Here is a 26,818-nt window from a genome sequence, read left to right as displayed (position 1 = left end):
TACCTTCTGCAGATATCTATACCGGAAGTGGGTGCAGATACCTGTACTGTACAGGTACCTGCACCCCCCTCCCCCCTGAAAGGTGCCAATTGTGGCGCCGGAGAGGGGGGAGGGTTCCAATGAGTGGAAGCTCCACTTTAGGGTGGACCTCCGCTTTAAAGCCTTTTTATTTTATTGATAAACATTTTATACTTGCCTGCTCTGTGTAGTGGTTTTGCACAGAGCAGCCCGGATCCTCCTCTTCACCCAGCGCTCCTTTCTCCTCCCTCTTGCTGTGGGGGCCCCCAAGAAGGCGTGCTCCCGACCCACAGCTCTGTGTATCCATTCACACACGGAGCCGCAGCTCGGTCCCATCCCCCCTCTCCTGATTTATCCTACTGGCTGAGATTGGCTCCCACTACTGCCAAAACCCGATCAATCGTGCAAGTCCCCAGAGAGGAAATGCTCTCATGGACATTGCTGGATCGAGAGAGAGGGGGCTCAGGTAAGTATTGGGGGGTGGGGGGATGCTGCACACAGAAGGTTTTTTTACCTTCATGCACAGAATGCATGAAGGTAAAAAACCTTGTGCTTTTACACACACTTTAAGAGATGTCCAAGATGACACGGTACCTGATGTGCATTGCTTTTCCATTGCTCTTATGTACCTTTTTATGATTGATATTGTTCTGCCATGTTGGGCAGACTACTTTCTGTTGTACAGTGTTGTACAGCACAGTGGTGTAGTGGTTAGCACTTTCACCTAGCAGCAATAGGGTTGCTGGTTCAAATCCCGACCACGACACTATCTGCCTGGAGTTTGCACGTTCTCCCTGTGCCTGCGTGGGTTTCCTCCTACAATCCAAAGACATGCTGGTAGGTTAATTAGACCCTGTCCAAAAAAATTGGCCATAATATGTGTATGTGTATGTCAATGTTGTAAGTGTGTCGGGACTCTACAGGTTAAAGGACCGCATAAATAGCTGCAGATGGACACCGGTGGCAAGAAAGCGCCCTGAGGTGATTCAGTTCGTATAGGTAGCGCTATACAAGTCATTCATTCATTCATTCACTGTACTATGTGCTTTGCTAAAGAGAGAAATAACAATAATAAAAAAAGTTCTTGCTTCACATGGGAGATTTTAAATGTGCCGTTTTCTGGACCTGATCTACAGGGGTAAGGTTTGCCTCTTAAGGCCCGTACACACGATCGGACTTTTTGACAACAAACATGCAATTTAGCTGTTTTGGAGCAACATCCGACCGCGCGTACGCTCCATCGGACAAACTTTTTCTGTTTTCATCGGACCTTTGTTGGCTGTGCGAATGGACAAACTTTTTGACAACATAAGTCCGATGGAGCAAAGTCCGATCGTGTGTACGCAAAACCATCAGACTTTTGTACAAGGTACAAACACGCATGCTCAGAACCAATGCAAAAGATCAGACTACAATACAGAAGTTGACCAAAGGTGGCTCTGGAGTAATTGAACGTCCTCTTTTGAAGTGTCATCAGTACGTTGAAACATCACTACGTTCGTGTTTGTTACCTAAAAAGTCCTGCCGTGTGTATGCAATACAAACTTGTGGACTACGCCCTTTGTTCAAAAGTCCACGGGAAAGTTTGTACAAAAAGTCCGATCGTGTGTATGAGGCTTTAGTCTTCTGACAACTCTCTATGTAAAGTTATCCCGATGTTTTACCTTATAATGTAAGTGCTGCTATTATCTGTTTCCTTGTCTTTGCTCTGTTTGTAGACATGAACCGACACCACTACTCTATGTACATCCACAACTGCAAAGTAGGCTTCCTGTTCCGTCAGGAGCCCACTGAGGAGAAGACCTACAAGCCTGCTGAATTTCACTGGAAGCTGAATCAGGTCAGTAATGGATGTCCTGTACAGTATGTGTTGTGGTGCTCATATGGATATGTACACATGGATCAACAATGTTCTGAAGCTTATATTTACCATATGCTTGTCCTGCGGGTGTTTTCTTTTTTTTTTTTACATCTTTGCTACTGGTCATATATTCCTTTGATGAGAAGTTTTAAAGAATGTGCTTGTGCTAGATGGAATTGTCTCAAAGCATCTGCTTCATTCCATGGTTTTTGTACAGTTACACAATGGGGACAGTACCTTCTGGGGGTAGATTCAACTAAACATTGTCCCCACACCCTTATTTTAACTTTATAAAAAATAAAAAATCACATGTATAGAAGTATTCACAGCCTTTGCCATGACACTCAAAATTGAGCTCAGGTGCCTCCTGTTTCCACTGATGATCCTTAAGATGTTTCCACAAATTGATTGGAGTCTACCTGTAGTAAATTGAGTTGATTGGACATGATTTGGAAAGGCACACACCTGTCTATAGAAGGTCCCACAGTTAACGGTACATGTCGGAGCACAAACCAAGCCATGAAGTCCAAGGAATTGTCTGTAGATCTCCGAGACCGGATTGTATGGAGGCACAGATCTGGGGAAGGGTACAGAAAGATTTCTGCATCATTGAAGGTCCCAGTGAGCACAGTGGCCTCCATCATCTGTAAATGGAAGAAGTTTGGAACCACCAGGACTCTTCCTAAAGCGGATCGCTCTGCCAAACTGAGCAATCAGGGGGAGAAGGTCCTTAGTCAGGGAGGTGACCAAGAACCTGATGGTCACTCTGACAGAGCTCCAGCATTTCTCTGTGGAGAGAGAACCTTCCAGAAGAACAACCATCTCGGCAGCACTCCACCAATCAGGACTGTATAGTAGAGTGGCCAGACGGAAGCCTCTCCTCAGTAAAAGGCACATGACAGCATGCCTGGTGTTTGCCAAAAGGCACCTGAAGGACTCTCATACCATGAGAAACAAAATTCTCTGGTCTGATGAAACAAAGATTGAACTTGGCCTGGATGGCAAGCATAAAGTCTGGAGGAAACCAGGCACCGCTCATCACCTGGCCAATACGATCCCCGTGAAGCATGGTGGTGGCAGCATCATGCTGTGGGGATGTTTTTCAGCACCCGGAACTGGGAGACTAGTCAGGATTGAGGGAAAGATGAATGCAGCAATGTACAGAGACATCCTTGATGAAAACTTTCTCCAGAGCACTCTTGACCTCAGACTGGGGCGAAGGTTCATCTTCCAACAAGACAACGATCCTAAGCACAAAGCCAAGATAACAAAGGAGTGGCTATGGGACAACTCTGTGAATGTCCATGAGTCGCCCAGCCAGAACCCAGACTTGAACCCGATTGAACATTTCTGGAGAGATCTGAAAATGGCTGTGCACCGACGCTCCCTATCCAATCTGATGTTGCTTGAGAGGTCCTGCAAAGAAGAATGGGAGAAACTGGCCAAACATAGGTGTGCCAAGCTTGTAGCATCATACTCAAAAAGACTTGAGGCTGTAATTGGTGCCAAAGGGGCTTCACCAAAGTATTGAGCAAAGGCTGTGAATACTTTATGTACATGGGATTTATTTTTAATAAATATGCAAAGATTTCAAACACACTTCTTTTCATTAAGGGGTATTGTTTGTAGAATTTTGAGGAAAATAATGAGTTGAATCCATTTTGGAATAAGACTGTAACATAACAAAATGTGGAAAAAAAGTGAAGCGCTGTCAATACGTTGCGGATGCTCTGTATATCTGGAGGCTCCCATTACTGTGTGTAGGAGAGATGAAATGGAAACCTTTTTATGTTGGGATAACCGTAGGACAGATTGTGGTGGATCAGTACACCAGACAGTAACTTGGGAACTGTGTAGGATAAACTGGCTGTTATATACAGAATATTTTTTTATAATTAAAATATATTCTTTAAAAGGAAATGGGCTTATTAAAAAAACAAATGGTTTAATTGCATCCTAGATCTCCTGACATGCTCTTGTCAAGCAATACGATTTCTTCTTTCGTTTTCAGACGTTCCTTAGGAAATTACTAGCAAGCACTGCTTGTTCACAGGAATGAGGTTTTTGTGAATCATTATCAGATATCAATCACTAGGTTTTAAACAGCTGCTGCAACATCACAGTATTCGTTTTTTTAAACAAATTTTTGCTGAGGGTGTTTATCATATTCCTTAGGCCCCTTTCACACTGGGACGGTGCGGGCGTCGGCGGTAAAGCGCCGATATTTTTATCTGCACTTTACCGTTGTTTTAGCGGCGGTATGCAGCCGCTAGCAGGTCGGTTTTAACCCCCGCAAAGCGCCGCTGCAGTGGCGCTTTTCCGGCGGTATAGCCGCGCTGCCCCGTTGATTTCAATGTATAGGAGCGGTGAATACACCGCTCCTTCACTGCTCCAAAGATGCGGCTAGCAGGACTTTTTTCACCACCCTGCTAGCGCACCGCTCCAGTGTGAAAGCCCTCCGGCTTTCACACTGGAGTGAAAGGGGCCAGATTTTTACAGGCGATATTTTTAGCGCTGTAGCGCCTGAAAAAGGCCCCAGCGTGAAAGGGGCCTTAGGGAAACACCTATTGGAAGCTAAGGATTGCTATGGGTAACAAGGGCTCTTTACCTTGATGCCCGGGTGATGCTAGTGACCTGTCACTGGTGATAACTTTTCACTAACTCACAAACGTGTTACACATTCCACCTGTGGTCTACTCTCCCCCTCCCTGTTAAAGCGATTGGGTGATCTTCTCCCTGCACCCGCTGTCACAATAACTTAATAACTTTAACGACAGAGTTCTGTAAATGAACGAACTACAAGTACTTGTAGTTCTCAGTGAACTGCGAGGGCACTAGCATATTGATTCTTCCTGCAATTCAGTAACTGCCTGCCTGTATCAGAGATGGGGGCAGACAGTGTACGTAGTCTGCAGGATCCTGGCATTGCATCTGTCATCTGCTGATCGCAGGTGCAATGCTTTAAAGCAAGGGTAGTGAATCAAAATTCATGGGGTCCAGTCAGGAAAATGATTCTTCTAGTGAAGGTCCCGCATCAGACTGACCCCCCCCCCTTTCAAAAACTGCCCCCCCCCCAAAATCAGACTGGCCCTCCTCCCCATCACAGACTGCCCCCAACCCCCATCATGACCCCCCCCCCCCCCCCCACACTTCTCTGGACAACGGGCGGGCGAGCCGTGCCTTGACTGGCCAGGCAATTATCTAGGACCTGTGACGTGTCCCACATGATTGCTAAGAGGGTGGTGGGAGAGCTGATCTCCCTTCCGGTGCCGCGTTGCGCTGGGAGGAAGTGGGAGCTGGGACCCTCTGGAAAGAGGGTACCAGCTCCCCCCAAAAAAATGTGTGTAACATGGCCCTTATAAGAATGTACTCCAGCTAGGAATTTTATGTTCCGCATATAGAGGCAAAAAGCTAGTTGGGTTTTGAATCTTCTGTTTCTCTACTGAGGGACACTTAGGAAGTGACAGGACCCTACATACAGCATGAATAGGTCTGATTGATGATGGTTGCGATTTTAGAGAGCTTAGAGCTTTTCCTGACTTCTGTTTGTAGTGTTGGGTGTGGGAAGGTTCCAAGGCCTCGCCGTTTGCGGATTAGAGAGGAACGTTTGGTCTGTACCGTAGAGCAGATTGCTGTGGGAGGTGTGGGACGCAGCAAGCACTCGCTAGGCACGTCGCCATGTCGCAGAGCTCGGATTGCTGCTGTGGGAATCTTGCGGCAGTTCAATGGTTGCTTTGTTACCATTTGGAGAGCAGAGAGGGACTGTTCAGTCGCAGCCTGACCCATTCAATGTGTAAAAGGATCTTACAAGATTGGATTTAATTACGTCTTTTTAAAAAAAAGGTCCTTTTAACACAACAATTGTTTGTAATTGCAGCCTTCTCACCTTTTTGGTTAGTATTACATTTACCAGTAAACCAAAGTGCACATTATTGTCTTTCCTTCCGAGCCATAAAAGATTTCTGCTGAGATCCTGCAGCTTAATAATACTTGTGTGTTTTCCTAAAGGAGGAGTAATTTTATTCAAATTGGGAAAATATATATATAAATTTAAAGGACAAATTACAGAGTTCACTCTGCTGTTTTTGCCTATGTGTTTTAGTAAAAAGCTGTACTTAATGGTATATAGATTGTAAACGTATACATATGTTTAGTGCACACTGTCTGCTTACTTTATTTCTGGGGTGCTGCGACACGCTGGGGTGCCGCCTGAGTTTGTCAGGGGTGCCGCGGTACCCTGGTTTAGAAAGGCTATGCGCGTGACTGTTGGCTCCGGCTCTGCTAACAGTTTGGCGCTCCACTGGTCGCAGCCCTGTGTAGTGTACTGGGCTGAGACCGACACAGCTCCGAACTGTATGTGGGCAGAGTGGGAGCCTGACCTGCTTCGCCCTCCCCTACAGTGCAGTACTAAACAAAGCATTCACCCAGCAGTGCAGTACTAAGCAAACCATTCACCCAGAAGTGCAGTACTAAACAAAGCATTCACCCAGCAGTGCAGTACTAAACAAAGCATTCACCCAGCAGTGCAGTACTAAACAAAGCATTCACCCAGCAGTGCAGTACTAAACAAAGCATTCACCCAGCAGTGCAGTACTAAACAAAGCATTCACCCAGCAGTGCAGTACTAAACAAAGCATTCACCCAGCAGGGCAGTACTAAACAAAGCATCCACCCAGCAGGGCAGTACTAAACAAAGCCATTCACCCAGCAGGGCAGTACTAAGCAAACCATTCACCCTGCAGTGCAGTACTAAACAAACCATTCACCCTGCAGTGCAGTACTAAACAAACCATTCACCCTGCAGTGCAGTACTAAACAAAGCATTCACCCAGCAGTGCAGTACTAAACAAAGCATTCACCCAGCAGTGCAGTACTAAACAAAGCATCCACCCAGCAGGGCAGTACTAAACAAAGCATCCACCCAGCAGGGCAGTACTAAACAAAGCCATTCACCCAGCAGGGCAGTACTAAGCAAACCATTCACCCTGCAGTGCAGTACTAAACAAAGCATTCACCCAGCAGGGCAGTACTAAGCAAACCATTCACCCTGCAGTGCAGTACTAAAAAAACCATTCACCCTGCAGTGCAGTACTAAACAAACCATTCACCCAGCAGGGCAGTACTAAGCAAACCATTCACCCTGCAGTGCAGTACTAAAAAAACCATTCACCCTGCAGTGCAGTACTAAACAAACCATTCACCCTGCAGTGCAGTACTAAACAAATCATTCAACCAGCAGTGCAGGTACAGTCACCTGCATTAAAAAAAAACTATTTGTGTGTATGTGAGCTTATGTGTATGTATGTGTGTAATTATGTATGTATGTATGTATGGGTGTAATTATGTATGTATGTATGTATGTATGTATGTATGGGTGTGGTTGTTAACAGTGCATTGCCACCTATAGTTCATTGTTTGCTTCAGTTGCACTGCCAGGGGCTGAAATGCTCCAGGAAAGCTCTTTTCATGCTGAGCTAATCAAAATGACCACAGCTGATCACAATTAAGAGTCAAATGGCTTTGTGTGCCATTGAGAAGGTGATTACTACACCTAATTGAGTCATTTTTAGGAGGGGGGTGATCCTTTTTCCAACTCTGTGACTGTTTTTTTATTTTTTTTATGACATGGTGTTATATCTTTCACTTGGATGTTATAAGTTGCACTGAGTTGCAGCTGGAAAAAACAATCTGTGTCTTCATTTCAGTCTGCAAAGCAACAACGTTTTTTATTTTATTTATTTTTTTAGGGCTTGTTCGCAATAGCGACGAGGTCTGACTATTCCCTGAAAAGCAATCCATGCTCAGGACACCTTTCAGAGTATTTGACAGGTGGTGACATATTGCCTCCTCACCACCTGTTTTAACCTCCTAAATGGAGCACCACTGTGCTGCAACCACCTCCAAAACATGCAGTCACAAGGCGGTTGCAGCACAGGCTCCATTCGTTACAATATATATGGAGCCATATTTATTTAAGTGATAGGAAAAGCTTAGATCTAATATAATAGTGAATGAATTTTCTTTCTTTGCACGTAATTCTCCATTTAAAACCTATAGAACAAAAAAAGCATTTCTCCTAGAAAATTCTAAACGGAGCTATGAGGCTTTTTTTCTCAGTTTTCCGGATAATGTCCTGTCACTTTAATACTGGGAATGTCTCACAATTCAGCACTGGTGTTAATAAGGTTGATGAAGGCCTTGCAGCCACCAGTTCCTTCTTAATGAATCAAATTAGGCTGTGCCAAGATAGTCCTGACAAGCTGCTTCTAGTATTGCTATTGCAGCTTTTACGGATGCTGAAAGTCATCCTCTGGCCCCTCGGGAGGCGCAGAGCTGAAGCCAAGGTGACCTTGCCTTCCGGAGGAGATGATTGGAGGAGTAGACTCGGATTGACTCGCACTGTTGCAGGCTGGGTGTTGCACATTTTAACAGGCTGGTCTCCTTACTGTTATCTGCCAGTGTAGGAATGAATACTATTCAACATTTAGAAGTGTATGTAGTTAAAAAATAATTGTATCAGATGCTGATTTGTTTTATTCAGATCAATTTCCAATGTATTTGCCCATTTAGAAATGATATGACATATAGTGAGGTACTATTTAATATGTACTTTCAATCATTTTCCTTGGGGTGAGGCTTGATGTAAAATTGTAAAGGCTCCGTTCACACCTAGTACAATTTTCAGACTTGAGTCACTCGGAATCGCATAGCAATGGAAATCACCTTGTTTTCAGTGGTACCTATTAGGGTTGCACCGATATCGATACTGGTATCGGTATCGGTGCCGAGTATTTGCCCAAGTGCTTGTACTTGGGCAAATGCTCCAATGCTTTATCCGATACCTGGACAGTCAGGGGTGATCGGAGCAATGGCGGGGGGGAGTTACAAGCACCGATCTCCCTGTGTAGATTTCAATAAAGTAGTTGACAGCCGCTTCTCCTCCTCGCCTCTCCGCGGCTTCCAGCTGCTTTATTTATATAGGGGGGATCAGTGCTTATAATTCCCCCCACCATTGCACCGATCACCCCCTTACTGTCCTTGTATACTCCAGTCCCCCCTCTGTGTCCTCTACCAGGCTCCTCCACTCCGGCCCCCCGCTCCGGTCGCCACTCCGCTCCGGTCCCCTCTCCGTGTCCTCTGCTCCGGTCCCCTCTCCGTGTCCTCTGCTCCGGTCCCCTCTCCGTGTCCTCTGCTCCGGTCCCCTCTCCGTGTCCTCTGCTCCGGTCCCCTCTCCGTGTCCTCTGCTCCGGTCCCCTCTCCGTGTCCTCTGCTCCGGTCCCCTCTCCGTGTCCTCTGCTCCGGTCCCCTCTCCGTGTCCTCTGCTCCGGTCCCCTCTCCGTGTCCTCTGCTCCGGTCCCCCCTCCGTGTCCTCTGCTCCGGTCCCCCCTCCGTGTCCTCTGCTCCGGTCCCCCCTCCGTGTCCTCTGCTCCGGTCCCCCCTCAGTGTCCTCTGCTCCGGTCCCCCCTCAGTGTCCTCTGCTCCGGTCCCCCCTCAGTGTCCTCTGCTCCGGTCCCCCCTCAGTGTCCTCTGCTCCGGTCCCCCCTCAGTGTCCTCTGCTCCGGTCCCCCCTCCGTGTCCTCTGCTCCGGTCCCCCCTCCGTGTCCTCTGCTCCGGTCCCCCCTCCGTGTCCTCTGCTCCGGTCCCCCCTCCGTGTCCTCTGCTCCGGTCCCCCCTCCGTGTCCTCTGCTCCGGTCCCCCCTCCGTGTCCTCTGCTCCGGTCCCCCCTCCGTGTCCTCTGCTCCGGTCCCCCCTCCGTGTCCTCTGCTCCGGTCCCCCCTCCTTGTCCTCTGCTCCGGTCCCCCCTCCGTGTCCTCTGCTCCGGTCCCCCCTCCGTGTCCTCTGCTCCGGCACCCCCCCTCCGTGTCCTCTGCTCCGGCACCCCCCCTCCGTGTCCTCTGCTCCGGCCCCCCCCCCCTCTCCATGTCCTCTGCTCCAGCCCCCCCCCCCCCCTCCGTGTCCCCCCCTCAGTGTCCCCTGCTCCCTTCCCCCCTCAATGTCCCCTGCTCCCTTCCCCCCCTCTGGGTGCCCTGCTCCGTTCCCCCCCTCTGGGTGCCCTGCTCCGTTCCCCCCCTCTGGGTGCCCTGCTCCGTTCCCCCCCTCTGGGTGCCCTGCTCCGTTCCCCCCCTCTGGGTGCCCTGCTCCGTTCCCCCCTCTGGGTCGGGGGTCAAGTGGCTGAACTGCCGCTATGATTGCTCTTACGGTGGAGAGAATTTCCGGCTAAAAAAGATGCTATCAGGATGATGCCTGTAGCTGCACCCATCATTCAGATATCCCCACTCAAAGTGCAGGACATCATATGACCTATGGGCGGGAAGTGGGCAATAATGACAATTCCTTCAGGTACATTTACACTTTTTATTATTATTATTTTTTTTTTCTTTGTGGTAAGTTATTGTGTGCTTTGTTGAGCGTGGGAAAGGATCGGAACCGCTGTCTTTGATTTCTTTTCTTTTCTTGTGCGGCCACTAGAATCTCTTTATGGGAAGCAGTAAAAGAAGGATTTATTGCATTGTCTCTTGTAGGGATATCCTCCCTCGTGTTCTGTGGTCCCTTGGGATGAGAAGGGAGGGAACCCCCTTCATAGAAAACAATCCTAAAACTCTGACAGTGTTTCCCCATTCTAACTATAGTTTGTGCTGGGTTTTCTGATGAATCTGGATGTGCATGCCTTTTTAGGAAGTATATACGTTTTTTAGTATTTCCTTTTTTTTATGATCGTTTTTATTTGTGGACAATATAAAAGTTTTTTTTTTAATTATGTCATGTTTTGTTCCCCCCCAGGCTTGTGACAAAGAGTGGCATCATTATGTATTGACCGTGGACTTGCCTGCAGTCACGCTGTATGTGGATGGGGTTTCCTATGACCCGACCACAATGACTGAGGACTACCCCCTGCATCCTACCAATCTGGACACTCAGCTTGTGGTCGGTGCCTGCTGGCAAGGTAATTGTTCAGTTATACACTGACCTGTATGAAATGCAGAACACTAGAAATCAGAGAACAGTTACATTAAAACATATGAGATAAAGTAATGTGTTTCTGGCAAGTCTGTCAATGTCTTGGGTAATGCAGCCGTGTATTACAATTTTCCTCCTGGGTGCGGCCATTTTAGATGTTGTTTTTAAAACAGTGTCCAGAGTTTCCATTCTCTGCAGCTTTTTTCCCCCCGATGGAAATGTAGATATTGTAGAGTGAAGACATAATTGGAGTCCAGCTGTGAGTAAGACAGACTTGTTCAGATGGGGAAGATGGTGTTGCTATAAATGGCTGCTTTGGAGATCTCACAATCGGAGTCAACGAGAGATACAAGACACCAGCAGGGGTTTACTGTCCACCACTGACCTGCCAGTGGAATTGACCTTTAATTAGTTCCCATAAATGGCAATTATCCGTTAAACAAACAAACACGCCTGAAGCTCAAAAAATTAAGTAAGCTTCTTTTTGACAGATTACAAGTGTGTTTGGCCCCTTAAGCAGCGTACACATGATCTGATTTTCCACAGACAAAGTGTCGGACTTTTGTCCAGGAACTTATTTTGCATATAAACGCCACTCGATTGTTGGCCACCAAACATGAACATAGTGAAGTACTACGTGGTTTTTCGTCTCTTTAGCGCCACCCTTTGGGCACCTTCTGCTAATATTGTGTTTGGTGAGCATTGATTCCGAGCATGCGTGTTTGTACTTTGGACTTTTGTCCGATGGACTTGTGTACACACACTCGGAAAATCCGACAACACACCGTTGCCCCCGGAAAATTTATAAAGCTGCCATCCAACATTTGTCCACGGAAAGTTGGCCAACAATTGTCTGATGGCGCGTACAAATGGTCGGATTTTTCGCCAACAGCCTGTCATCACACAATTCCCGTTGGAAAATCAGATTGCGTGTACGAGGCTTTAGACTTCAATAGAAATGCCTGACTTGAGCAGAAAAACGCTTGTAAAACACTCTCCACCCCTAATTTCCTCTCCCTCTCCTCCCCTATTGCTTTCTATTGGCTAAACAAAAAAAATGCTTTTAATACACTTCTAGAAAAGCATGTAAAAAGCTGAAAAAACGCCTGTGAATGGATACACTCAGGTGTGAATGGAACCTTAAAGTGGTTGTAAACCCTTACAACACACTTTCACTTACAGGTAAGCCTAGATTAAGGCTTACCTGTAGGTGCTGTAAATATCTTCTAAACTTACATGGTTTAGGAGACATTTACAATTCCCCGTTCGAGGATTCCTTCTGCGCATGCACACTTTAGAAGGGTCACGGCGTGCCGTTTTCATTTAACAGCATGCAGTGAATGGCGGCCCCCGCGCACACGCGGGAGTGACGTCACGCGACTCCGGCCAGTCACAGAGCGGGAGTCCGTGACCCCGGAAGGAAGATGGACGCTTCTAGCCGGCAAGGAAATCGGGGACATCACTGGCTCCGGTGTCAGGTAAGTGACACATAATGGGCTACCATGCGATGCATAGTAGCCCATTATGCTTTGCCTTTGCAGGGAAACAAAGAGGATTTACTTCCTCTTTAATGTTTTTGTGCTCTGATAAAAGCGAGTGTCCTTGCCCCAAAAACACACCAAATATTTTTTATGTTTGAATTACTAAAATCTTCATGGACTCTCACCTTTTGGTTTGGTGCCCATTTGTGTATATTTACATTTCGTGTACATTTTTGGCACCTCTTGAGAAGCCATGTTTGTTTTGGGAGAGGCCTCACCAAGTTGGTGAGCTCATTTGAAAAATTCCCACATTGAATCCTTTGAATAATCACGGAGATCCCGGAAATCTGTCTTCCTTGTCTTGCAGTCTGCGTAGGTTGTAGATTGAAGACTTATGCAGCCAGTTCCTTCAGGCTGAGGCCGGTGGTTTCCTCAAGTCTGACCATTTATAATGTACCGGCACATGAGCCTTCCATATGACCATGTGCCTTGGGTGCTCTTGTGTTTGGTTGTGCAAGTGTATAGAGCAATCACCATCCTAGCCCGAGGTGTACACTGTACCTCGAGTGTGCTCGCCTTGGTGTAGAGTGGAGCGCCCCCTAGGCTGACCTTCGCTCCCTCGCATAGATGTGCGCTTGTTGTCATAACTTGTTTTGTCGTTGTTACAAATGTCCCTAACCTTGTGGTCACTTTCCTTGTTTGTCCCTCTCTTACTTTTCTGCAGAGTATTCAGGAAGTGGAAATGTCACTGAGCCAATGACTGAGAGTGATGCAGGTGTCTGCAGTCCCCCTTTCCCCACCCTTCTGCGTACCTTCTATATATCACACACACATCCCATGCCATCCGCTCCTCGCATGAACTTCACACTCACTTCCTCTATTTTTATTTAGCTTGTATTCGGGGGTTCTGTTCCTGTCCCTCTTCTGTTTTCAGTCAGCATAACGAAGGTTTACATTGTTTTCTCTTTTATCTCCATCTCATAATACTCAGAGGTGACCTAAACGCACACTAACATAGCAATCATCTATCTTACAGCATCTCTAAACGCATACATATAATACCCTGGCAGGTATGTATCGTCAATAAAAGAAAATAAAAAAATAATTGTTTGGTGCTGTGAGGCAAGAATTAGTATTTTATTACTGAACTCCCATGAGTGAGTTGGAAAAAAATTCTGTCCTTATCAGGCCTTCACCCCTTTTGAAAGTAATTGCCTCAACTCTTCGATGCAGCAGATCTATTATAGACATTAGCATGATCTCCATATATTCCTTAGAAATTATACTACTACACGGATTGCATGCATACAGGTACATAAATCACGCTGCACTGTTGAACTACAACAAGCTTTATTACTACCAGACAGGCACCCCCTGCACTGTCAGACATAGCTCTGACACGTTTCCCTCAATGAGCTTCATCAGAGGATCTCCTCTGATGAAGCCCATTGGGTGAAACAGGGTGGCGATTTACATCTGACAGTGAAAAAAAAGAGTGCCTTTCTGACCTGATGTTGTGCCAGTAAGGCCCCTTTCACACATGTGTTCAGTCTAGAACCATCTGTGAGTTTCAGACAAATTTATTGGACTTGATGTGTCTTTTTTTTCAACCTCACCTACTATGTAATCTAGACTGAACCACAATTTATGTCTATTGATCTGTTTACATCAACCTACATCCGTGTGCTTTTTTTAAGTGGAACAAGATTGTGTCCTTTTTAGGATTAGATGGATCTAAACGGATGTAAACATCTGTTTCATTCCTTCCGTTTATGTCCATTTTTAAGGCCCCTTTCAGATCAAGCAGATCTGTCCAAGCGGATCCACCTGCTCATCTGGGATCTCTTTGCTGAGCAGGCAGATGACAGGTCCGTGTCCGCTCACCTAGGCAGACACGGACACAGCCCGCTCTCTTCTATGCGGCGGTCAGATGGAAATGGACTGCATGTCCGTTCCCATCCGATCCAACGAACGATGGTGAAGGTATCGCCATACGTCTGTTTTTTTTTTTTTTTTTTAGCAGATTTAATCGGATCGGATAACCGGCGGGTGTCAGCGGACACATCCGCTGCCCCATAGAGAACAATGGGTGGTGCGATCGGGTCCACCTGAAAAACGGACAGGACCTGATCGGGACCGCTGTTGTGAAAAAGGGACCTTAGGCAAGAATTATTTTTTGTTTTATAGCTTCTGATTGGTCTCTACAACAACTAAGACAAAACGGATGCAAAAACGGGTGTAGACTGATGTAACCTGAACTGAAGATGGATTTGCAAATTGATGTAAACCGAATTTGTTTTTTCTTCGAAAAAAACATGACTTTAACAAACGACGGCCATGTGAAAGGGTGTGAAAGGGGCCTAAAACTTGTTGCAGTTCAGCAAAAAAAAAAACATATTGCCAGCCTATAGCACCCATGTGCACAGGTTTCCCTGGAGGGATGTCATTCATTCACGTCTTGAAGGTGGATAACCCAAGTGATGAAGTATATACTGGATGGATCAGTGGGGATTTATCTTTGTTTGAAGATGTCGCCCCCTCACCTTCTTTTAAATACGTCCTTCTAATTTACAAAAACTGTTACCTCTTCTGCTCTGAATGTTATCAAAGCTACCAAGTTTTTGTTTTCCTCATCAAAACTCACATTTAGACTACAGATGATGCTGTTTGTTTAGTGGTTCTTTAACCACTTAACCCCTGGAAGATTTACCCCCCTTCATGACCCGGCCATTTTTTGCGCTACTGCACAGAATTAATTTAACTGACAAATTGCGCAGTCATGCAACGCTGTCCCCAAATGAGATTTATGCCCTTTATTTTCCCACAAATAGAGCTTTCTTTTGATGGTATTTGATCGCCTCTGGGTTTTTGTTTTTTTTTGCCCTATAAGCAAAAAATAAGACAAACAAAACAAACCCCAATGTTTTTTACTTTCTGCTATAAAACATATCCAGTAAAAAAATGTAAAAAAATCGAATTTCTTCATAAATTTAGGCCAATATGTTTTCTGCTACATGTTTTTGGTAAAACAAAATCCTAATAAGTATATATTGATTGGTTTTCCCAAAAAATTATAGCGTCTACAAACTATGGGATAGATACTGTTTGTTTTTTTTTAATTTGTTTTTATACTAGTAATGGCAGCCATCGGCCACTTCTAGCGGGACTGTGATATTGCGGCAGACATTCTGACACTTTGTGGAAACCAATGACACTATTGCAGAGATCCGTGCTAAAAATATTCGCTGTCACTGTACTAATGACACTGGCTGGGAAGGGGTTAACATCGGGGCGATCAAAGGGTTTAGGCCTGGTTCACACCTTTGCATTTTTTTTGTGCATTTTGAGTTTTGCAGAAAAACACTACAGTCCATTTAACATGGTTTCCTATGGGTCACATTCACATTTGTGCATTTAATGGAAATGGTCAGTGGCTTTTTTATGTTTTATTTTTTTATTTTTTGGTTCCATAGACATCAGTGGATCAAAAACTTGTATTGAAAAATGCAACCGGAATATGCAAACTGCAACCTGCATAGGTGTGAACCAGGCCTACATGTGTGCCTAGCCAGTGTTTGTGTACACTATGGGCTGTTTTTACTAAGGAATCTGATGGATTTTATACCCTGCATTGCAGGGACACAAAATCCATCATATTCCTGTTGACAGGACAGAGCTCTGCCTTGTTCTCATAGGCAGAGCTCTGTTCCTTTTGTCTCCTCACCGATCAGCGGGTGCGGGTGGACATCTATTGGCTGGCACCGGTTGATCGGCTTGTGCCATGTCTAATCACAGCACAGCCGCAGCAAGTGCGTGCATCCCTTCCCCCGGAAGGGCTTGATCACGTACTAGATATGTTATCCAGCGCAGGAGAGCCGCCTTGCTGACGTACATCTAAGTGATGCGGTCGGCAAGCGGTTAAAGCGGTGTTCCGCCCAAAAAAAATTAAATAATTATAACCCAACAGCTACACATACTGCAGTTGCTGGCTTTTAACAATAGGACACCTACCTGTCCTGGAGTCCAGCGATATCGGCACCACAGCTCATGGTTTTCATCAGCTGTCGGGTGCTGCCACTGCCATTGCGTGTAAGGGTACCCGGCAGTGTAGCCTTACGGTTTCACGCCGGGAACCCTACTGCGCACACACGAGGCCCCACTCCTCTCTCCTACTGGCCCAGCGACGGGGAGGAGGAGGAGGAGGAGGAGGTGGAGGGAGCACCAGCCGTGATGTGCCGCGGCCCGGACACGGGAACAGGATTCCTATCTAATACAGGTATCCTGTTCCCCCTCCCCCTGAAAGGTGCCAATTGTGGCGCTGGAGGAAAATGAGCGTACGTTCCACTTTTGGGTGGAACTCTGCTTTAAGGAACAAGTGCACATTTCCAAACACCTCACATAATATAATAAGGCAGATGAAGCAGGTTGGCAAATGCCACTTTTCCCTCCCTTCTGCTGTCCTGTGAGAGCTCAATAGGGGATTCTGCCAGTTTACTTTCCCAGCCTGATGACACATTTATAAAACCAGAAGTTATATCAGAGGAAGCAACCCTTTTTATATGAATAAGCACATGAAGAGGGATGCCCTCCTTCCTGCAGAAAATAACATTTAGGATGCCCGCCTCTCCCTGTGCCCTATTTCTTTTATAGGTCGATTGTACAGCTGCCAGCCATCACTGGTTCTAGGAAAGAGCCGAGCTATAGAAATGATTTTAGTGTTGAACTCTGTCCAGCTAGTAAGTAGGAACAATGTAAATAAATTTCACTTTCTTAGGCCCCTTTCACATTATGGGTCCAATCAGGTCAGGCGATCAGACGGTCCATTCACCCCTATCTATCTCTAATCTGCTTAAAAAAAAAAAGGGGAAGGGGATCGGTCCCCTTCCGTCTGATCAGATCAGAGGGCAGCCAGATCTAAACATTGTGGTCCATTTACTCCCGACCTCCCATAGCGCAGAGCAGGCTTCGTTCTTGTCTACTCTGCTTAAACTGAGTGGACATGGACCTATCATCCGCCCACTCTGCTCCGATCAGCCTGCGGATTCCCTTCTGCTCAAAATGCATACAGGACACGTGCAACACAAAACCCAGCTCAACTCACCAGCCAGTCTGCAAGCAAGTTATCATGTCTAAGGCTGGATTCACACCTATGGCACTTTTAGTGATTTTTGCATTTTGCAGATTTGCACTACAGTTCATTTAACATGGTTTCCTATGGAACACGTTCTGTAGTGCAAATCTGCAAAATGCAAAAAGCACTAAAACTGCCATAGGTGTGAGTCCAGCCTAACGGCTTCCATTTTGTATGCACACATTTGCAAATACTTGCGTAAGCTGCAGAGCTACTCCAAGGCACCCTGGTTTTATCTGCAGTACTAACTTCTTGTAAATTTATGAAAGCCTCCACAGTAGAAGCTCATTCATTCTAATGGATAGATAGACGGCAGTTGAGCCTGGAGGAAGCCGTCCCCTCAATGGTACAGGGGCACACTGGACACCCAGCACAATGGCAGCACAAGCGTCCAGTATGTCCCCTCACCAATATTACATCTGTAACAAACAACTTTATGTATATGGAAGAGTAACTGCACTGATCAAAAAAAAAGTGCTAGTGCAATACAACCACTAAAACGGTGTCTATACTTTTGTATACAACTTAAGCAATAAAACCTATAAAGTGCAGTGTGCCAATAAACGATATAAAGTGCAAAATATCACGAGTGAACGAACAACCCCAGAACATAAATATTTTTCAATGATCCCCAGTTCATTTCCATATCACATATATATTCAAAGTGCTTAATGTGCTTCAATCCACATCAGTGTTCTAAAAAAAAAAGAGGAAACTTTTCACTACTTCGTGTGCCACCACCACCTTCTGAAATGGGCACTCACCAGAATCTAGAAAAAGTTTTGCCTTTGGTTCATATTGGGATAACCACTCCACTATCTTGGCGTTCCTCAACTTGGATTATTATTATACAGGATTTATATAGCGCCGACAGTTTACGCAGAGCGTAATTATCACTAGATGTTCCTCACATCTCCATGCCAGTCTTAGCATTTCATAAAAATAAGATTAAGCATCCATCATCTGATTTTTATGAGATTCTGGTGAGTGCCCATTTCAGAAGGGGGTAGTGGCACATGAAGTGGTGAAAAGTTTCCTTTTTTTTAGAACACTGATGTGTATTGAAGCACATTAAGTACTTTGAATATATATGTGGTATGGAAATGAACTCTGGGGATCACTGAAAAATATATATGTTCTGGGGTTGTAATACTTCACTCATGATATTTTGCACACGACAATTTGCACTTTATGTTGTTTATTGGCACAATGCACTTTGCAGTTTATAGGTTTTATTTATAAGTTGTATAGTTTTAGTGGTTATATTGCACTAGCACTAGCACTAGCACTTGCACTTGCACTAGCACTAGCACTTGCACTTGCACTTGCACTAGCACTAGCACTAGCACTTGCACTAGCACTAGCACTTGCACTAGCACTTCTTTGATCAGCGCAGTTATTCTTCCATATACATACATTTTCCCTATTATAAGCATAGGATTTTTTAACTGCAGCAGATCAAAATTTGGGTTTAAGTTTATTAATATTAACAAAACTTGCACCGGTGACACAAATTTTTCCAGTAACAAACAACTGGCCACTGCCCCCCACCTATAACTGGCCTTCACAGCAAGGAGCACATGGAAGGGCAATGCATGCAAAACAAAACCAAAGAAAATTCCCAGCTCAACTCACCAGCCAGTCTGCAAACTGCAGACTTTGGTTTTGTTTTCCATGCATTGCTCTTTCGTGTGCTCCATGCTGTGAAGGCCAGTTATAGGTGGGAGGCAGTGGCCAGTGGTTTAGTACAGGACACAGGCTGGATGTTCACAGACCTTGGGTTATAGGCTGCTACTTTCAGTTGATTGGACAATGGCAAAGCTTTTGGACACGCCTCCCTTGGGCAATGTAAATTATTTGACTTACAGTGGTGTGAAAAAGTGTTTGCCCCCTTCCTCATTTCCTGTTCCTTTGCATGTTTGTCACACTTAAGTGTTTCAGAACATCAAACCAATTTAAACAATAGTCAAGGACAACACAAGTAAACACAAAATGCAATTTGTAAATGAAGGTGTTTATTATTAAAGGTGAAAAAAAATCCAAACCATCATGGCCCTGTGTGAAAAAGTGATTGCCCCCTAAACCTAATAACTGGTTGGGCCACCCTTAGCAGCAACAACTGCAACCAAGCGTTTGCGATAACGTGCAATGAGGCTTTTACAGCGTCCTGGAGGAATTTTGGCCCACTCATCTTTGCAGAATTGTCCTAATTCAGTTACATTAGAGGGTTTTCGAGCATGAACGGCCTTTTTAAGGTCATACCACAACATCTCAATAGGATTCAGGTCAGGACTTTGGCTAGGCCACTCCAAAGTCTTCATTTTGTTTTTCTTCAGCCATTCGGTGGTGGACTTGCTGGTGTGTTTAGGATCATTGTCCTGCTGCAGAACCCAGTTCGTTTCAGCTTGAGTACACGAACAGATGGTCGGACATTCTCCTTCAGGATCTCTTGGTAGACAGCAGAATTCATAGTTCCTTTTATCACGGCAAGTCTTCCAGGTCCTGAAGCAGCAAAACAGCCCCAGACCATCACACTACCACCACCATATTTTACTGTTGGTATAATGTTCTTTTTATGAAATGCAGTGTTCCTTCTACGCCAGATATACTTGGACACACACCTTCCAAAGAGTTCCACTTTTGTCTCATCGGTCCACAGAATGTTGTCCCAAAAGTCTTGGGGATCATCAAGATGTGTTGTGGAGAAATTGAGACGAGCTTTGATGTTCTTTTTGCTCAGCAGTGGTTTTCTCCTTGGAACTCTGCCATGCAGGCCATTTTTGCCCAGTCTTTTCCTGATGGTGGAGGCATGAACGCCGACCTTAACTGAGGCAAGTGAGGCCTGCAGTTCCTTGGACGTTGTTGTGGGGTCTTTTGTGACCTCTTGGATTAATCGTCGCTGCGCTCTTGGGGTAATTTTTGGCGGCCGGCCACTCCTGGGAAGGTTCACCACTGTTCCATGTCTTCGCCATTTGTGGATAATGGCTCTCACTGTGGTTCGCTGGATTCCCAAAGCTTTGGAAATGGCTTTATAACCCTTTCCAGACTGATAGATCTCAATTACTTTCTTTCTCAATTGTTCCTGAATTTCTTTGGGTCTCGGCATGATGTGTAGCTTTTAAGGATCTTCTGGTGGACCTTACTGTGTCAAGCAGCTCCTATTTAAGTGATGCCTTGATTGTGAACAGGTGTGGCAATAATCAGGCCTGGGTGTGGCTAGAGAAATTGAACTCAGGTGTGGACAACCACAGTTATAGTATGTTTTAACAAGGGGGGCAATCACTTTTTCACACAGGGCCATGATGATTTGGATTTTTTTTCACCTTTAATAATAAACACCTTCATTTACAAATTGCATTTTGTGTTTACTTGTGTTGTCCTTGACTATTGTTTAAATTGGTTTGATGTTGCGAAACACTTAAGTGTGACAAACATGCAAAGGAACAGGAAATGAGGAAGGGGGCAAACACTTTTTCACACCACTGTATGTCCTCCAGGTACACTTCTTCATATTTAAAAGTAAAAAATTCACCAAAACTAGAATACACTGTTGTCCCTTGTTAATGGAGCCTATAGGAAGCTCTCCCTATTGTAGAAGCAACTGATCTGCCAAACACTGACCAGAGTTCACTTGCCACCAGTCACCAAGGCCACGCCTTTCCTAATTTCCACCACTTTTCACCTGCCACATCCAGAACTCATCTGCATGTCCCTCCCCTGTCGTGGCCCCTGGACAAAGCCAGGGCTGACCCCCCACGGCGGGGTGCTACTAACCTGCATGTTAAGCTATAACCTCACCTGGAGGAGAAGAGCATGCCCACAAAGGAGCCCGGTGCTCATATTTCTAGACTCACTTTGTTTCTTCTTCTCTGTCTTAAGGTGGCGAGCAGCACATGGCGCAGTTTTTCCATGGAAATCTCGCCGGATTAATGGTTAGATCTGGCAAGTTGGAGAGCAAGAAGGTGATCGATTGTCTGTATACCTGCAAAGAAGGTCTGGAGTTCCCACCAGCAGAGGGTGTCGGGAAGGGCATGAAGGTAAAAGAAAAAAAAAATCACATTGGAACGATAGCTTGCTTTTAAAGATAAAACTCCAGGATGAGCAAATATTGTCCAGATACAAGAGGGATTATGTATTCTTCTTGAATCTTGGTGTACTTTGTGTGTTTCTTCCAGATCTGTGCAGGAGCTTCCTTTTAATAAAGACCGCTCACTGCTGCTCTCTCCCCTTGTGCAGGATGACTGGTCTGGTCTCTGCCCCCCTCCTGTGATTTCTGCAGGTAGCTTGTTGTGGGATGAACTACAGGACCCCTCCCACGGCTCTGCTCTCTGCATAGGCTATGTGGAGCACACTGATGATGTCACTCCTTCTTTTACAAAACAATATCTGGGTTTGTAAAGGCATTTGGTGCTCACAAAGTGGATTTATATCTTTCATTGTTATTGAGGAATGTATTCAACATGATAGTTTGTGCACCCGGAGTTCAGCCCCCAGACCTGGAAGAGTCAGTCGTGTACCACTTCAGCTCTGGAAGATTTACCCCCTTTCATGACCAGGCCATTTTTTGCGATACGGCACTGCGTTGCTTTAACTGACCATTGCATGGTCGTGCGACGCTGTACCCAAATAAAATGTATTTCCTTTATTTTTTCCCCACAAATAGAGCTTTCTTTTGGTGGTATTTGATCATCACTGCGTTTATTATTTTGCAATATAAAAAAAAAAGACCAATTTTGAAAAAAAAAAAAAAGCAATATTTTTTACTTTCTGCTATAACACACCCAATAAAAAAATTAAAAAGATCAAATTTCTTCACCCATTTAGAAAACATGTAAAATTGCATGCCAAATCGGCGGTTATTGGAGGCAATGGCACCGTCTGATTCCAAAAAGTAGTTGCTGTACTACTTTTGGCGATTTTGGGGTAGACATCTGTGCAGCAGCCCACACAGATGTCTCTGAAATCTCCCCCGAAGTCAGACTGACATGAAATCCCGCTGTTATTGGGTTAAGTGACACTTTTTGGGACCAGTGACACCAATACAGTGATCAGTGCTAAAAAAAAAATGCACTGTCCCTGTACTAATGACACTGGCTGGGAAGGGGGTAGCATCAGGGGCGACCAAAGGGTTAAATATATTCCCTGGGAGTGTTTTCTAACTGTGGGGGATGTGCTTGTGCTTTTAGAAGACAGATCTGTGTTCCTACTTAACAAAAACACAGGATCTCTGTCCTCGCCTCTGACAGAACGGCGATCCTCCTATGTCAGAAACTATCGGTGGGTCCCGGCGGCCATGGGGTCCACCGGACCTGCTATTGGCTTCCGTTGCATCCAGTCACAGCAGGAGCTGGTTGCTGGTGGTGCGCGTGCACACCCCCAGACCCGGAAGAGGCAATCGCGTACCTGTGTGTGATTTCGCCTGTAGGAGACCCTCCACAGTATATGTACGTGGGTCGGTCGGCAAGTGGTTAAGGGACCTCAATATTTGCTTTTTGTGCTATGACCTGTTCGAGTAGGATATATTCTATAAGGCTGTGCTGAATCAGGGATAATAAATGTGAAAGCATATTTGTAAAAATGTCTCTATACAATAAAATAAAATGTACAGTAATGATGAAAGAAAAAATACAATGTAATTTTTTAGTTTTTTTAGTTTACTTTTATTGCTATCACAAGAAATGTAAACATCCCTTATGGATAAAGCATGACAGGTCCTCTTTGTGGAAACAGCGGTGGTCTACAAGACCCCAGATCCCTCCTCTACCCTTGAAAGCATCAAATTAAAAAAAAAAAAAAAAAAAAAAAAACATCTGATGCTGTCCAAAAAAAAGGGTAGCGTTTACATCCGCCCTAAACTGGAAGTGACATCATTACTCCCTCCCACTGCTTCTAAAAACAATCCAGTGTCTAATCAGCCACTTGGATCGCATTTAGGGGGGGAAAAAATCGCCAGCTGAAAACTTTAAGGCTGGGTTCACACCTATGTGGGTTTCCCCGCATCCAATATATATGACAGGACCGTCTCTCTTTGGAGCCGGTTCCCACATCTCTGTTGCGGCTGCAGAATGGCTGTGCGTCTTTGGCTCCATTTCAGGGCTGAATTCAGGCAAAAATTCGCCCCCGATTTGTCCCTGAAACAGAGAACAGGAACTCCCCAGACCCCGTGCTATGAGCCACATCCGTCAGAGGTGTGAACCCAAACTAATACCGGGGTTATGGCTGACATTCATATGACCACGTACATATTGCGGTCTTGAAGTGGTTAAATAAAGGGAAGGCCCATGCTGTGCTAAATTCAGTCTTGCTAGGATGGATTATTAGAGAGAAGACGACGTTGAAATTCTCAACCCTTTTGTATGTCCCTTACATAATACAGAACCATTGATGAATGTTGAATCTCATTCCACAGATCACTTTAAGTCCCAGCCAATCTACATTGACCCTGGAGGGTGATGACATTGACCGCTTTGACCAGGCCATGCAGCACATCTCCTATCTGAACTCCCGCCAGTTCCCCACACCTGGCATCAGACGGCTGAAGATTACAACCACGGTGAAGTATGTGTGATTTCCTGATCCCTTTATACTTCTCCAGGACTGCATGTCTATTGTGGAGGCTTGGTTGGACATAAATTTGGTGTATACGGATCTTTATTTTGTCAGACAAAAAAATAGAGTACCTGCTGATTTAAATATCTGTAACCAGCTTGTAATCCCAGTTTTAAACAATACTTTTATTTGGTCCTATTTAGAGATGCTTAGTGATGCCATGCTAAGGCGTTGCTCAAACACAAGTCCTGTTTTTGGGGGGACACACGCAGACGGACACACACACAGGGGGACACACGCGGACGGACACACACACAGGGGGACACACGCGGACGGACACACACACGCGCGGGACACACGTGGACGGACACACACACACACGGGACACACACACGGGACACACACACACACACACACACGGGACACACACACACACACACGGGACACACACACACACGGGACACACACACACACGGGACACACACACACGGGACACACACACACGGGACACACACACACGGGACACACACACACACACACACGGGACACACACACACACGGGACACACACACACACGGGACACACACACACACGGGACACACACACACACGGGACACACGGACACACACACACACGGGACACACACGGGACACACGCGGACGGACACACACGGGACACACGCGGACGGACACACACACAGGGGGACACACGCGGACGGACGGACACACACGGGACACACACACACGCGGGACACACGGGACACACACACACACATGGGGGACACACACACACACGGGACACACACACACACACTCACACACAGGCGCGGGACACACGCGGACGGACACACACACAGGGGGACACACGCGGACGGACACACACACGCGGGACACACGGGACACACACACACACACAGGGGGACACACACACACGGGACACAAATGGGACACACACGGGACACACACACACACGGGACACACACACACACGGGACACACACACACACACGGGACACACACACACACACGGGGGACACACACACACACACGGGACACACACACACACACGGGACACACACACACACACGGGACACACACACGGGACACACACACACACACGGGACACACACACGGGACACACACACACACGGGACACACACACACACGGGACACACACACACACGGGACACACACACACACGGGACACACACACACACGGGACACACACACACACACGGGACACACACACACACACGGGACACACACACACACACGGGACACACACACACACACGGGACACACACACACACACACACGGGACACACACACACACACGCGCGCGCGGACGGACACACACACACACACACACACACGCGCGCGGACGGACACACACACACACACACACACGCGGACGGACACACACACACTTTTGGCATTTTTCATTAGAAGTATTTAAAGGAGAAGTGTGGCATCTAAATAAAGTTTTGAACAATACTTTTATTTGGTCCTATTTAGAGATGCTTAGTGATGCCATGCTAAGGAGTTGCTCAAACACAAGTCCTGTTTTTGGGGACACTGACACACACACACACACACACACACACACACACACACACGGACACGCGCGCACACACTTTTGGCATTTTCAAGAGCAAATTGCATTGCTTTTAAGTATTTAAAGGAGAAGTGTGGCATCTAAATAAACATACATACATACTCTCTTCCATGCTGCAGCTGTTCCCCGCCAGCTCTAAGCCAGAGAACTGAGTGATCACATGACCTCTGATTGCTCAGTTCTCAGTCCGCTCTGAGCAGAGAGGGGTGAACGTCAGTCATTGCACTCACTGGATCGACGGACTGTGGAGGGGGGCAGGAATGGCTCATTCAGGCTCACAGTGGCACACAGAGAGGCTAAGCCTGCTGCTGGTCTTCCAGAGACTGTACCAACTCTGTGATGTAAGCCAACAGTGGGAGAAGGTGCTAGAGATTGGAGGGCTAGGCTTGGAAGGAAGATACTGATACTATTACTCTTTTTGGGTAAAGTGGCCCCTTCACAGAGTACCCTAAGAAATTCAGGAAGTGCGTCCGCTATTTGACCATATTGTTTGCTGCCGTAGGTGCTTCAATGAGGAGACCTGTATCAGTGTTCCCGATGTGGATGGTTACGTCATGGTGCTGCAGCCCGAGGAGCCCAAGATTAGCCTGAGCGGCATTGATCATTTTGCCCGCGCAGCCTCTGAGTTTGAGAGCACAGAGGGCGTGTCCTTATTCCCAGAGCTTCACATCATCAGCACCATCACCCGGGAGGTGGAAGCCGAGGGCGAGGGGGATGAGGATCCCACTGGTGAGTAAATGTTTGCACCTGAACACCTAAATAAGTGGAAATGATTAAATACCTTTTAGCATTCATATACACAGTTGTTTCTTTTTTGCACCCAAATCTGATCAGACAAATCTGACACCAGGGCAGGATCTCACCGCTGCAGGATTTATGGCACATAACTACTTGTTATCACAGGGGCTATTGCACTGGATCAGATGGTTATTTAGGGCCAGTTCACACTATTTGCAATGACAGATGTTTTACTGCTAAATCGTGCACCATACTGCCCCCTAGTGCAGCCGGCAAAACAGAGAGGCCGGGGCGGTGAATCGCTCCTGCTGCTCTGCATTGCAGTGTGAATTAGACCTTAACCCTTTCACTGGCAGGTCTGTACTTCATATGGACCTGACAGCGGGGGGTTTAACACACAATCCGGTGGCTGCAGCCACTGGGATTGTGTAAAACTGACAAGCAGACTCCTACCTGTCAAGTAAAAGCA

At 46.1% G+C, this 26,818-nt stretch overlaps 1 protein-coding gene across 1 annotated transcript in view; it reads left to right on the top strand.

Moving 5' to 3' along the window:
• Positions 1-26,818, top strand: part of CLSTN1 (calsyntenin 1) — a 150,422-nt gene that overhangs the window by 104,410 nt on the left and 19,194 nt on the right. The window contains 6 exon segments of the mRNA XM_077458152.1: positions 1,737-1,858; positions 10,661-10,823; positions 13,043-13,093; positions 21,329-21,486; positions 23,859-24,007; positions 26,114-26,340. Coding sequence (XP_077314278.1) covers positions 1,737-1,858; positions 10,661-10,823; positions 13,043-13,093; positions 21,329-21,486; positions 23,859-24,007; positions 26,114-26,340 — 870 coding nt within the window.

Source organism: Lithobates pipiens, unplaced genomic scaffold, assembly GCF_037356315.1.
Source record: "Lithobates pipiens isolate NorthernLeopardFrog02 unplaced genomic scaffold, aLitPip1_a1.2 Scaffold_27, whole genome shotgun sequence".
Lineage (NCBI taxonomy): Eukaryota > Metazoa > Chordata > Amphibia > Anura > Ranidae > Lithobates > Lithobates pipiens.
This window is presented reverse-complemented; position numbering and strand designations above follow the sequence as displayed.